Source organism: Patiria miniata, unplaced genomic scaffold (genome assembly GCF_015706575.1).
Source record: "Patiria miniata isolate m_02_andy unplaced genomic scaffold, ASM1570657v1 HiC_scaffold_7, whole genome shotgun sequence".
NCBI classification, from domain to species: Eukaryota; Metazoa; Echinodermata; class Asteroidea; order Valvatida; family Asterinidae; genus Patiria; species Patiria miniata.
In genome coordinates this window covers 608,559-622,110 of record NW_024037074.1, presented here as the reverse complement: position 1 = coordinate 622,110, position 13,552 = coordinate 608,559, and the positions used below count along the sequence as shown (strand labels likewise).

At 40.1% G+C, this 13,552-nt stretch overlaps 1 protein-coding gene across 6 annotated transcripts in view; it reads left to right on the top strand.

Annotated features, from left to right (window-relative positions):
• Window positions 1–13,552, top strand: part of LOC119745316 — a 49,999-nt gene that overhangs the window by 17,292 nt on the left and 19,155 nt on the right. For all 6 annotated transcript variants that reach the window (XR_005273611.1, XR_005273610.1, XR_005273609.1 and 3 more), the window contains one exon: window positions 1,067–1,224. Coding sequence is in view for 3 of the 6 variants with exons in the window: in XM_038221602.1 (XP_038077530.1) it covers window positions 1,067–1,224 (158 nt within the window). In the remaining 3 variants the exon portion in view is untranslated. The remainder of the gene's footprint in view (window positions 1–1,066; window positions 1,225–13,552) is intronic.

The window sequence follows — 13,552 nt, the reverse complement described above, 5'->3', positions numbered from 1 at the left end:
GTCCCTGGTTCCGGTCCTACATCATAGCTTTGATTCTGTTAGCATGCGGTGGGAACCAGTGATTACCGATGGAACTGCTGCTGCATGGCTTCGATGTCGTCCATCACAAATGCGTCAGAATAGTAGGCATTTTCATCAAGATTTATCGTGTCAAGATGAAATAACATCGTATGTTACGATTATATTGTGCATTTTAATGGTGTGTGTAATATTATACTGTGCGTATCGGGGGCTGAAAAAAAATGTGATCAGTATTTTATTTCCTGTGCACGGGACTGTGACAGCTCAGTCACTTCTCCCACACGGTCTGGGTAAAATTTCCTGTGTCGAAAGTCCAAGTGCGGACAGTGGTCACATTTGACCATTTCTCATTTTACCATCGTCTCGGTAAAACCTTCCAAAAAAAAAGTCCAGTGCGGACACGGCTTAAGATGGAATTTTGCGTCGTGAGTGATTTTTTTTCCAAATTTCACTCGGGAGCTACCACACTGAGTATACAGTGTTTATACGTCGATGCAGAGCGAAACCTAATTTGATTCATTCTTTTGTTGATTAATACAAAGCCCATTAAAAAAGGCAAATAAATATATCAAAATATTATGAGGCATCAATGAAGTATCAAGTATCAGAAAAGCATACTAGTTCAAATACCAGAATGGTGATAGTACATAGCATTATTTGTGCTTGGCAGTTTTGAATTACGCACACAAAAACAGCAGCTTGTAGAAATTGGTCATTTTTGGGAACCGTCCAATTAAGATATTTATATATAGGTTTATCTCTAACTTTACAATGAGGTTCATATTTTAAAGCATTATTTTTTTTTCAGGTACTGTGTACAATTGTTGTACATCTATATTAACAGTATTCAACTTTGGGATGTTTCTTATTCAAAATTTGCAATTCATTGATCTGTTTGTCAGTGTGAACTGATTTTGTTGTGCAGTGTCTCACTTGAAAACTCATAATTAAACTTACAAATATCTCATGCTTAAAAAAAAATCAAAGTAAACTTATTTTCTCTGATTGGAGTTGGTCTTTTAATTTGTTTGTTTTTGTGCATCAGGTCTTGACCCACAAGATAACCATTGCGCCAGCTCCTCCGACGTTCCGGTGACTGGGGCTGCCATAACGGATCCTTATCACTATCTGACGCAACAGCACTTCACCTCAGAGATCTTCAAGATTGAGATCCAAAACCTCCCAAGACAATTTGGATTTGCGGTGAGTTTGCTCTCTATGCATTCAAGTCTCGATAATGATAATACAGTTTGTGCTCTATTAAGAATTCACGATGTTCTCCATGGTGAACTTTTACTGAAGATTTCTCAGGGTCTTTTTGTAATTTTGTATAACAGAATTTAAAGGCAATGGGATGAATTTCACTAAAACCTGGAAATATCCTAGCCTCATGTCAATATGAAAGTAATGGTAAACTGCATGTAGAAAGTTGTAATCTTTTTTCCAGCGCACTTTTTACAATGCCTGTACACTTTAATAGTTGTTTCTTCTGTTGCTGTGATATCGCTTTAGGTATTTCACAATGACAGCTTTGTGATTTTCTGTGTTACTTGTGAAACTAAAATTCATTGCATTGAAAATGTACATGTACACGTAGCAGTTTGTTGTTCAAGTATCTGACTGACTGCCTGTGCCTCGTGCACAATGAACAAACAGTCACATCAACCTCAACCAAAACACTTTGTAACTTTTCGTCCTCAAACAGCAGTGACACTGATGTTCCAGCTCATGACATCACTGTATTGCTCATGAATATGGAACTTGGCACTTTTCTTAAAAATATTTTAAAGCCTGGAGCATCATGACCCTTCATCAACTGAAAAAACCTCAAGATCTGTTTCAAACGCTCTTAAGTATCTGCAGTGGAAAATGTAGATGTACAAATGTAGACGTTTGTGCCAATTCATGTAGATTTTCACACAGACAAAGTTTAAAAACAAACTTGCTCATTTAAACGCTCACAAAAACCTCATTCAAGTAACAGTTAACATGTACATACATGTAAGTATGCAATTTTGTAATCCATTTGCCTAGACAATCATTTTCAAGTATTTTTGAACCACTTGCATGTAAGTTTTTCATGTGCATGTACATGTAGCTGATACTGATAGTTGGTGGCAATCTGTGCTGAGCCTGCACATTACTAATAACACAGGATGTATTGACAATTCCCTACTTAATAAAACATGTTACAATTCTTGATAATATGCTGTTAACGTTTCTCGTCCCCAATAAGGTGTTTCACAGTAATATGCACCAATCATAAGATGGAATTTTTGCGTCGGGGTGATGAAATCAAATTAGGTTTTGCCCTTCACCGACGTATATACACTGTATACTCAGTGTGTTACCTCCTGAGTGAAAGTTGGAAAAACATCACTCGGGGATGGGACTCGCCATCTTGTTCACAGGACAAAAAGAACATCCATTGCTAGACGCGGGCACATTTTAGAATGAACGCACGATAACTTGGAAGTGCCAAAGCTTTCCAATGACGATGCATACACAGCAACGCATGTAAAATTGCCCCACGGGCAAGATAGCGTATATTACTGTGAAACACCTTATGTACCAACTACATGTAGAGTTTGAAAATTATATACGTACAAGCTGGTTTACCCGATCATAGATCGGGTAGGGCGTAGTGTTGGGGATGAAAATGTGGGGAGTTAAATGTAAATGGGGGATGTAGTTGGGGAGACATGCAGTTAAAGAATAGCAATTTCTGTCGTGTGATCTGAGGCAATTTCTGATCACTAAAACCAATTTGAGGAAAAGATCATCTGTGAAAGTTTTGAGTTTTGAGTAATTGAATCAGCTACATGTATTCTGAGCAATAGAATCATTATTGTAGGGAAGAAAAAGTGTGTGTGTGGGGGGGGGGGGGGGAGACCAAACAATGTCCCCCCTCAAAATGTGTGTGTGTGTGTGGGGGGGGGGGGGTCCCCCTGTCCCCCGTCGATTTACGCACATGATAATTAAAATGTGCCATGGCAACTGTCTGTAAATGTTGCCGTTGGTCTGTTAAATTGGCTTTTTGTGAGGCAGTCGCATTTGGAAAACGTAGTGAAAAGGTTACAGTAGTACACAGGCGAAGGCTGGTTGTACAGTTTGACAATAAATCATAATGCAATAAAACGTGAAGGTGTCATTTAAAATGAAAATGTTGAGTGTTACCAAAAAATTACAAACGGTCCGAATCATGGAGGAAGGTCATAAATAAGTTTCAGTATTGGACTCTTCAACAAACGTATAAACTTGAACTTCTTACAATTTGCGAGACCGTCTGCGATTCAACTTTTATTCAAGTTGGTTCAACCATCTATATATAAGAGCAAGTTTTACTCGGCCTCCGAGAAATGTTTGCTTCTGAAAGGATCCGAGACCGCGACTTCACGTCCGTGGAAAAATGTGGGTGTCTTCCGCCGGGTCGGACACTTTTTCATTGATTTTTTTGTGACTTCGTTTAAGATCGCAATATTTGAAGCAATGCATCGACCCTTCGTTGACCCCAAACTAACAGGCCCCCGAAATTATAACGCGACACTGAATTATACGTGGCGGGCAGCGAACTCACAACGCTCAGCCTTGGAGGTGGAAGCATGGAGCTGTAAACACATTATGGAAGCAACAGCACTCTATCACGCGACGTCACATGCTTGCGCTTCAAATAGCGAGCACCGTAGACCCAACCTCGTTTGCAGGGTGTGGAGCAGGCTGCAGTACGCGTTGCCATCGACAGTTTTGCATAGCCCGGATATACTATGCAGTGTAGACTTTCGATTGGTCAGACCGCGCAAGGCATACTAATGTGTAGTCCTTCTGAGTATTTGTTGCACTCGGCGCAGGGGCGGCAAGCAAAGCACAGGAAACAATAGGGACACTTGGTGGCCACGCACCATGGGGAAAAAATATTTTGCCAAGGTCACCCCAAACTAACATTTGGTGAACACTTTTGCAGAACGGCTGAGTAGAACACGTAAACAAAACCCCTACGTTGACCTTGCTGACCTCGCACAGTCTAGACTCGCAGAAAAGCCAACACAGGGGGCGGCCAGGCAGTCAACGTGAAAGCGCACACGACGGCAAATTCCTGCGCAAAACGCAGTCATGAAAAATCGACGAAACGGATCGCCGGTCCGTACGGGAAAATTAGGACGACCCGAAGTGTCCGACCCGGCGGAAGACACCCTCCGCATTTTTCCACGGACGTGGAGTGATTTTGGCGCCGCGTGAGCCAGCGGTCTCGGATCCTTTCATGAGCAAACATCGTCTCGGGGGCGAGTAAACTTCTCTCTTATATATATAGACAACACTTTATAGCTGTACACTAACTTGGCAAACACTGCTGACTATCTGCTGACTGTACACACTGCTGCCCTTACATGGATTGCTTGCACTCATCAGTTACCAGAGAACATTGTTCTTGACAACTTTCCAAAGATTGACTCCCTTCTGGTTCTAGATGTGCATACTGCTGCCCTTGTGCTGATGGCTCGGTGCCAGTCAGCCCAGGACATTGTTCCTGAGTACTTGCAAGTGACTGTTGGCTCACTGCTGGTTCTGGATGCACCCACTGTTCCCCTTGCATGGATGGCTTGCAGTCAGTCAGACTAGAGCATTGTCCCACATGAGAACTTGCAAGCGCTGGGGTTCCTGCTGGTTCTACATGTACATGAACCTCAACATGCACTTGAACATGCTGCTGACTGTGCATGGATGCCTTGCTGCTGCTTGGCTTGGAACATTGTTCTTGATGGCTGTCCAGTGACTGCTGACTCTTTTTGTGTTGTGCATGCCCTTGGCTTGGCTTGCTGCTGCTTGGCCTGGCAGCACGGTGCTCTTGGTCATTTTCTGCCTGCATGTGGAATCACATGAAGCTCAATCTGCTTCCCTGGCTGCGATGGTCGGCTGGGATTCCGTCTTGGGCAGCAACGACAGCACAGTTTAAGGACTGAGAAAGCCTTGACTACAGCTTCACGATAGTCAGCATTTGTGGCACTGTAGACTAGGGAATTGATTGAGCTATTGATAAGTTGCAAGATGTCTGTACAACGAGCTAGAATAACAAGTTTTTCTCCAAGTTTTAGATTTTCAACATTCTGGGAAAGCGTAAGTGTTGAAAGATTGCTTGCCACAATGGTACATGTAGCAATTACAGCTGCAATATCCAGTAAGTGCAAAATGAAGAAAACAGCAGTATTGATGATAACCATACGGAGGACCTTGCCAGTTAGCTTGGGACGGTTTGGCAACAGGGCTGATTGATTGCGTACTTTCACTACTAAATAGATGTACAAAGCAAGAGTTGCTATAAAACAGACAGTGTTGATGATGGAAGGAATCCAAAAGAAGATGTCAGCGAAGACAGTGTCTGTTGTTGGAACAAATATCAGAATCACACCAACAATAATTGTTGGCACCCAGAGTCCTGCTGATATCTTTGCTGCTCGAGATTTAGAGGCTTTTTCCTTGAATGGCAGAGGATTGCGCACTGCAGAGAATCTCTCAGCTGCTATGGTGACCACAAAGAAATTAGAAACTGCTAAAAACATATAACGAACACCTGTGGCTGCCCTGTGCAAGGAGTCTATATGTTGAATAAACAGTGCATATAGTAAGTCATTTGTTAGGAAGAGTGAGTCAGCGTACAGCCAGATTGGATAAGTAGATGTTGATGATTGTACGCATGGACTTCACTCGAATGACTGTGAAGAGAAAGACCATGTTGAGTAGGATGCCGATTGGTGCAATGATGTCAGTACATAATGATGTTATGTGTAGACTTCTGTCTTTAGTCTTGTATAAGTTCTCAAGATACTTTTCTACTTCATTTGATGGAGTGGAGCTGTTTTGGTAGCCATCACCCATAGTTCGTGTATAGTGTAGCATTGATCTCCATGTCCAACATTTTATTCAGATGCAGCAAAGAGTGTTCTGCCCTATTTCAAGATCACTCCAGTTTTATACTAACAGGGAAGATCTTGAGAAATGTGTACTTGAAGCTAAACGCTTCTTCATATTTTCTCTCCAGTTTCACTCTTTTTTGTGTACATGTACATGTATCTATTAGATGTTTTAGGTTACATTTTTTCTTCCTTGTTTTGACAGCATACAAAACCAAAGCAGACAATAGAGTTTCACAGTTGTGTTGTTTCAGGTTCTAACTTTTTATTTTCTCCAGGACAGGCTTAACTTATAAATGCATTGTGTAATCCTTTTGTTTTGGTTTTGTTCATTTATCACAAGTTAAGAAAGTGAAATTGCAGTCTACACTTCTGAATATCAAAATTTGTTAAAGCTGAAACAATGGTGTGTATATGGTAACCCGACCTATGTACAGTCACGCCTCACAAAATGTTTTAAAATGTAGTTGCCCTTCAGGCAGGGGCGCTTGAAATCTGGTTGCCCAAATTTCATTTTCAGTTGCTCAATAAAGAACTTTTAATATTGCAAACTTTGCTGTCCGACATCCCGGGACAACCAGAATAGTTTGTACTCAGCTGCTGCACTATCACCATTTTGCAAGCCTCCGTGGCCGGCAGTGGCCGGCAGTGGCCGGCAGTGGCTGACCGTGGCTGTGTGCGTATGTACGGTGCCCACGCTCTGCGCCACGCTGGTACATTAAGTGCAGTGGTCCAGTCATAATATTATTGGAAACACACATACACACAGGATTACATTCGCTGCCTACACAAATTACATAACAGAAATGTCATTGCATGATGTAGCCGGACCGTACGAACAGATTGAGATTGACCGCTGTTCTGTTTTGGCTGGTACATGTTATTGGTTTATGCGTAGATTTAACCAACATCAAATGGCTATAGCACAGCACCAGGAGTCAAAATGTTGCACCAGGAGTCAAAATGTTGATACATATTTTCATGATCATTGTTCGACGCTGTGCACTTGTATGGGATTCTGAAATTTTTTGAAAATCCCATGGACTTAAAGTGTAAAAATGTGTGAGTATTGGTAAAAAAAAAAGTGGTTGGAACCTGGAACTTTTGGTTGTCCGACAAAATATTTTGGTTGTCCCGAGATGTTGGGCAGCCATTTTCGTGAGCCCTGGTGCATGTACCTCCTGTTTTGTGGCCAAATCGCTGACCTCAAAACTTTGTATTGCCACTTTTTGCCAACAAGATAAATTAATATAAAGAATGTTTTGAAAATAAGCAAGTCTTTCCTATAGTATGGGCAATTCAATTGTCACAAACACTATAAATCAGACAATTTCTGATAATGCACTAGGAGTTTTGGACCATTTTTCTGAATCATTAATTAATTGGCTGTGTCACAAACATTGCATTTTTCCCCAAACAATGTTAGTGGAAAAAATGTAAATGAGGGAATGCAATAGACTCGTTGCACAGAGCGTCCTCCCTGATAACATGTTATTATAAACCCAGTGACAATGACAGTACAAAGTTTCTACTCATGTGTTACACAGGAACAAAGACTTGTCCTCAGTGAGGGCGCTCTATGCATGGGGTCTACTACATTCCAGGGCCTCCTACACTCAAACAAAAAAGAAAGTTCTTTTTTGTCTACATGTAACTCAAAAACTACTGAGCACCTCTCGCTCAAATAACGACTAATCAGTACAGAAATTCCTTTGCAATCCAGCCATACTCTTTGTTTGGCCCAAAACAGTGATTGTGTGTATGAAATTATGCAATTTATAACAAATGATACTGAAAACAGATGCACTTTTGTATACGACCAAGTTGTTGTTCACACTCACCTTGCACGTATCATACAAAAGTACAACTTTTTTTCGGTACCATTTGTCATAAAATTGCGTAATTTTGTATACATTATCACTGTTTTGGGCCAAACAAATAGTATGGTTGGATTGCTAAGGAATTTCTGTACTGATCAGTCTTAATTTGTGCCAGTTTGTGCAAGATGTGACAAGTAGTTTTTGAGTTACGCAAACAAGTATTAAGGGGGGACTTTCTTTTTTGGTTGAGTGTATCTTGCAATAGACCCTTTGCACAGTGACAATGAAAGTACAAGTACAAAGTTTCTGCTCATGTGTTACACAGGAACAAGGACCTGTCCTTAGTGAGGGCGCTCTATGCATCGGGTCTACTACAATCCATGGCCTACTATCAAACAACTTTTGCAATGTAGTAACTTTTTTTGTAAATTTTTTGATTACTTTTTATTTCCCTTTATCTTAAAACCCTCTCAAATCTTCCGAAATCCAACATTCCAATTTTGACTGAATTTGATGGATAAAGGATGGCCAGCCTTTATTGTGTTTCATGTAAATTTGTAGAATTTAGTATGCATTGTGAAATGTTTTGCCACTGTTTGCTTGGATTTTGATGGGCCAAAGAAGGTTTCTGTAATATAATGGTCCTTGATTATCATCTGAATATGATATAGTTTATTAGAATATTTTTATATGCACTGTCATTAGTTCTTGAAACCCACCAGTGGCTGTAGATTTCTCCAAGCAAGGATTTATTTTTCCAAATTTAAACTCAAATATTTTTAATCTGTAATTTCAGTACATTTTTAAAGAATCCTTTGAAAGTTTTTGTTATTACAAAATATATTGCTGGTACACAAACACTTTAATACAAGTATATTTTGAAATCATTTTCGATAGTTTTCTTTGGACGCATAAATGGGAACTTACTAAATTACATTCAATTATGTCAATCTGAAGTTGAGTGAAGTGGAAATGATCTTGTTGGTTACTGGATCAGTATGCTTTCTGTAGTTTTCCTTGCAGGGCTGTTTGTAATTGAAATTCTAACTCGGCCTTTTTGTGGACATTTCAAATTGTAGATCTTGCCACTGGTCGTGGGGAATCATGATTCAAATCTAGCCAAGTTAAATTCAGAGTTTTTAGCATATGCTTTCATGAAATGTATATTTTGTAAATTATGTCATTTTCTTTTAAGACACCCAGTAGGCCTAATCCCATTCAAGTAACAATTCCCTTATGGGCATTTTAACTCAAAACAACAATTCACACAACAAAAATCCTGCACCTTGACATCGTTAAAACTACTTTGGCCCAAATTCATTTATTTGTTTGTTTATTTATTTTTTACAGTTATTTGTACATACATTATGTTCCAACTTTGACGCTCACTTGAGTAACTTTAAAATCTCATTTCTTTTAGTTTACCATGGCTGTGAGAAAAATGAGGTGCGAATCAAGTCAAGGCTCAAAATAACTGAAGTGATTTTTTTTTGTAGATGTTTATTCGTATTTCCAAAATTCATCATGTTTATTTACATGAACTAAAACTTGTCAGTCCAAGTTGGCCATTATGTGCTCTAGAAAGGGCACATTGTCCCAAATGACACACTGTGGATTCTGATGCAGGATGTCATTTAAACTTGAGCATTGTTCTAGACAACTTTGTGGAGGTTGCCTCCTACTATTTTCCATGGCTGGGGAACATTGTGTTCATACCTTCATTGGTGAAGCTGATACCCAGCAAGTTGTGAATGCGTACATGTACACTGCTTCCTTGCATTGGAATCGCAGCATCAGTCCATCCTGGATCATTGTTACTGACAACTTGCAAGTGTTGCTGGCACTCTTGAGACTGCTGTTCCCCTTGAGTGATTGACTCTGCTGGTTCTTGATGCACATACTGCTGCTATGGCACACTGCTTCATCAGAGTTACTTTCAAGTGATTGTTGACTACATGTACATGTATATATGCCGACTCTGCAAACTGTGCCCTTATATGGATGGCTTGCACTCATCAATCACCAGAGAACATTATTCATGACAACTTTCAAATGATTGACTCCTGTCTGGTTCTGATACATGCATACATTGTGTACTGCTACCCTTGGCTTGGTGCCAGTCAGCCCAGGACATTGTTCCTGAGTACTTGCAAGTGACTTCTGGCTCTCTGCTGATTCTGGATGTACCCACTGTTCCCCTTGCATGGATGGCTTGCAGTCAGTCAGACTAGAGCATTGTTCCCAATGAGAACTTACAGGCGCTGGGGTCCACGTTGGTTCTGATGTACCTCAACATGCACTTGAACATGCTGCTGAATGTACATGGATGCCTTGCTGCTGGTTTGCCTGGAACATTGTTCTTGACAGCTGTCCAGTGACTGCTGGCTCTCTGTGTGTTTTGCATGCCCTTGGCTTGGCGGCTTGCTGCTGCTTGGCCTGGCAGCACGGTGCTCTTCGTCATTTTCGGCCTGTGGAATCACACAAAGCTTCCGTCTTGGGCAGCAACGACAGCACAGTTTCAGGAATGAGAAAGCCTCGACTACAGCATCACGATAGTCAGCATTTGTGGCATTGTAGACCAGGGAATTGATTGAGCTATTGATAAGTTGCAGAATGTCTTGACATATAGTCAGAGCATATAGTTTGTCTGCAAGTTCTAGATATTCAACCTCTTGGGCCGGCCTAGTATAACTGCCACAAACGATGCTCATAGTTGCAGCTGCAATGAGTTCAAAATGAAGAATACAGCAGTATTTATGATTATCAAATGAAGGACCTTGCTTGCTTGCTTGGGACGGTTTGGCAACAGGGATGATTGTCTGCGCAATTTCACTACTACATAGATGTACAAAGCAAGAGTTGCTATTAAACAGACAACGTTCATAATGTGAGGAATCCAAAACAATATTTCATAGAAGACAGTGTCTGTTATTGGTAAGAATATGAGAATCACAGCAACGATAACTGTTGGCACCCAGAGTCCTGCTGATATCTTTGCTGCTCGAGATATAGAGGCTTTTTCTTTGTGTGTCAGAGGATTTCGCACAGCAGAGAATCTCTCAGCTGCTATGGTAACCACAAATAAATTACAAACCATGAGAAACATATAACAAACGCCCCGGGCTGCAACTTGCAAGGAGTCTATTGGTTGAATAAACAGTACATATAGAAGGTTATATGTAAGGAAGAGCAAGTCAGCCACGGCCAGATTGGACAAGTAGATGTTGATGATTGTACGCATGAACTTCACTCAAATGACTGTGAAGAGAAAGACTATGTTGAGGAGGATGCCGATCGGTGCAATGATTTCAATACTTAACCATTTTATTTGAAGAAGTCCGTGTTTAATCTCGTGAAAGTTGTCACGAAGCTTGTCAATGTCACTTTCCCTACCAGTTGATGGAGTGGAGCTGTTTTGATAGTCATCACCCATAGTTCATTTACAGTGTTGTATTGATCGTCATGCCGAACATTTAATGCATTCTATTGGAAGATCACTCCTGTTTTGCCTTTAACAGAGAATGTACACTGTGCGTTTATGAGAAATGAAGTTGAAAACTAAAGCTCGTTCGTATTTGTCCGGATTTTTAATCTTTTTATTTTGGTTTTGTTTTAACAGCCGTGTTACAAAAATAATCAACACAGTTTCATAATTGACATTGGCATGATAGTTGCCATTTTTGTTTAAGTTTGTGTATACAAATGTACATCCTTTTAGTTCAGTGTCTTTCCCTCCCATACATTGCATACACATGTGCGCCTTGTTCTCCAACCCAAACTATCCCGAAACCACAAAATCCCAGCCCCTGAATAAAATTGTACTTTGATGGATTCAGAATTTCAGAACACATGTTTTTCCGTAGCTTTAGATGAACAGATAATGTGATATTAGTTTAGTCTTGTTGGGATTTTGGAGAATTGATAAAGCTTCCTTGGAGTTAAAGAGTTAAATCTTTGATTAACCCTAACCTTTCCCAAATACTTCAAAATTTTGTTTGCAAAATGGAGGATTTGCAGGATTGAGGCTTTATGGCAAGAAAAAGTGCACTTGGTTGGTATTTTTAAGGATGCACTGTATCAAGGTCTTGGGCCAGACCTTGTGTTATTTATGCTCGGCCGTACATAAATTTAGGCCTAGATTATACTTGAAATCCTCTGCACTGCTTCAGGATGTCACTGGCTCTGTCTCAACATAATGACAGTAACTGCTATAGGATTTTGCAGGATTGAGGCAGTGGTTACCCCTCCAAGGACCACATTATAGAAATAATTGATAATTTTGCAGGATTGAGGCTGCTAAGCAAGTTTTACATTGAGGCAATTGGAGTATGTTGCAGGATTGAGGTTGCATTCTTGCAAAATGCCTAGGGAATTTAATAGGTTAAATAGGTGAAGCTCTGCATCTGAGCCCTAAATATCATGCAACACCAACTGTTGGATTGTGACGGATTTCGGAGGGTAAAGTCTCAAGAAAGCATAAAATTAAAAGAGTAATGTTAAAAAACACTGGCAGTATTTTACAGCTCTACATGTCGGTGGTATAACCTGTGCAATGTATTTTTTAGGGGTGTGCACATACGATTAATACAGGAACCAGGTACCCGATTGAAAAAAAACACGGGTTCCTGGGTACCCATTAAGGAAACCCAATGCCAAACATGCCAAAATTCAAATCTCGGAAGTTGCTGTTGAGATTGTTAACTACAACCGCATCGGCACATCAGTACAGCAAGATACAAGTACAGTGAACTTTATAGTTTTACGGTTTTGTAAATTGCAGCTTAGTAATTACTGTAATTAAGTAATTTGAAAGTTGGTTATGGGTACCCGATACCATAAGGCCAAAAAAAATACTTCTGCTCCCGGTTACCCGATCCACCCTATTTTTAGTCTGCGACCCTAAACATTTTATCGGCAGTTCCAAAAAAAAAGAATTATTGAATAAATAAAAATAAAATCTTGTTGTTTTTTCTGTCTTCTCAAAATACCTCTCAACAACCCTTTTGCGTCAAAAAATGCTTGTATTTAGTTTTCTTAATTATGTTCGCTATTTTTTTTAAAAGGAACCGTTATTTTAAAAAATTTGCTTCGCAATTCGATGTCACGGTGACTATAATCACGTGCGTAAACCTAGCTCAATGCAGCAACAACTGGTTCCCCGCCACGCCACGCAGGGACCAATTTACAAGACATGATGAAAATGCTGTAACAAGTCTGTGCATGGCTATGCAATCGATAGCGCTAGCATGGCTATGCATTGCAGGCCTGTGCACTGTCAACTGGTTGGATTCGACATCGTAAAAATGCCAAGAAAACACCGATGGAAAAAGCACAAATTTTTGCAAGTTAATTCACAGAATTGATCTAGCTTATTTTCTGTGTTCAAGAGTTCATTTGGAGATCGCACTACTTTTACCCGTATTTGGAGTGATACAATGCAGCGTGTTTCCCTAAATTTTCGAACGTAAAAACGAGGTCTATTGGCCGCGGGCCACACATGCACAGTGCATCACACTTTGGAGTTTTGGCCAGCTTCCCGTCTTGACTAGCCTCTTGCATATGATGCGAACGACCTGAATTTTCCATTATTTTTTTGAGAATTATTGAAGGTAAATATATTGACAATAATTAATGTAGGTTTTTTCACTTTTTGTGGCCATTTTGTGTATAGCTTTTTAATTCATAGTTCAATGGAAATAGTTCAGGCTAAAACTAAGCATATAATTGAACACCTCATTCAATCTGCATTAAAAAAAAATTGGCCAAAAAAAAAAATATTCCAACCAACCGACCCTTTTTTTGAAA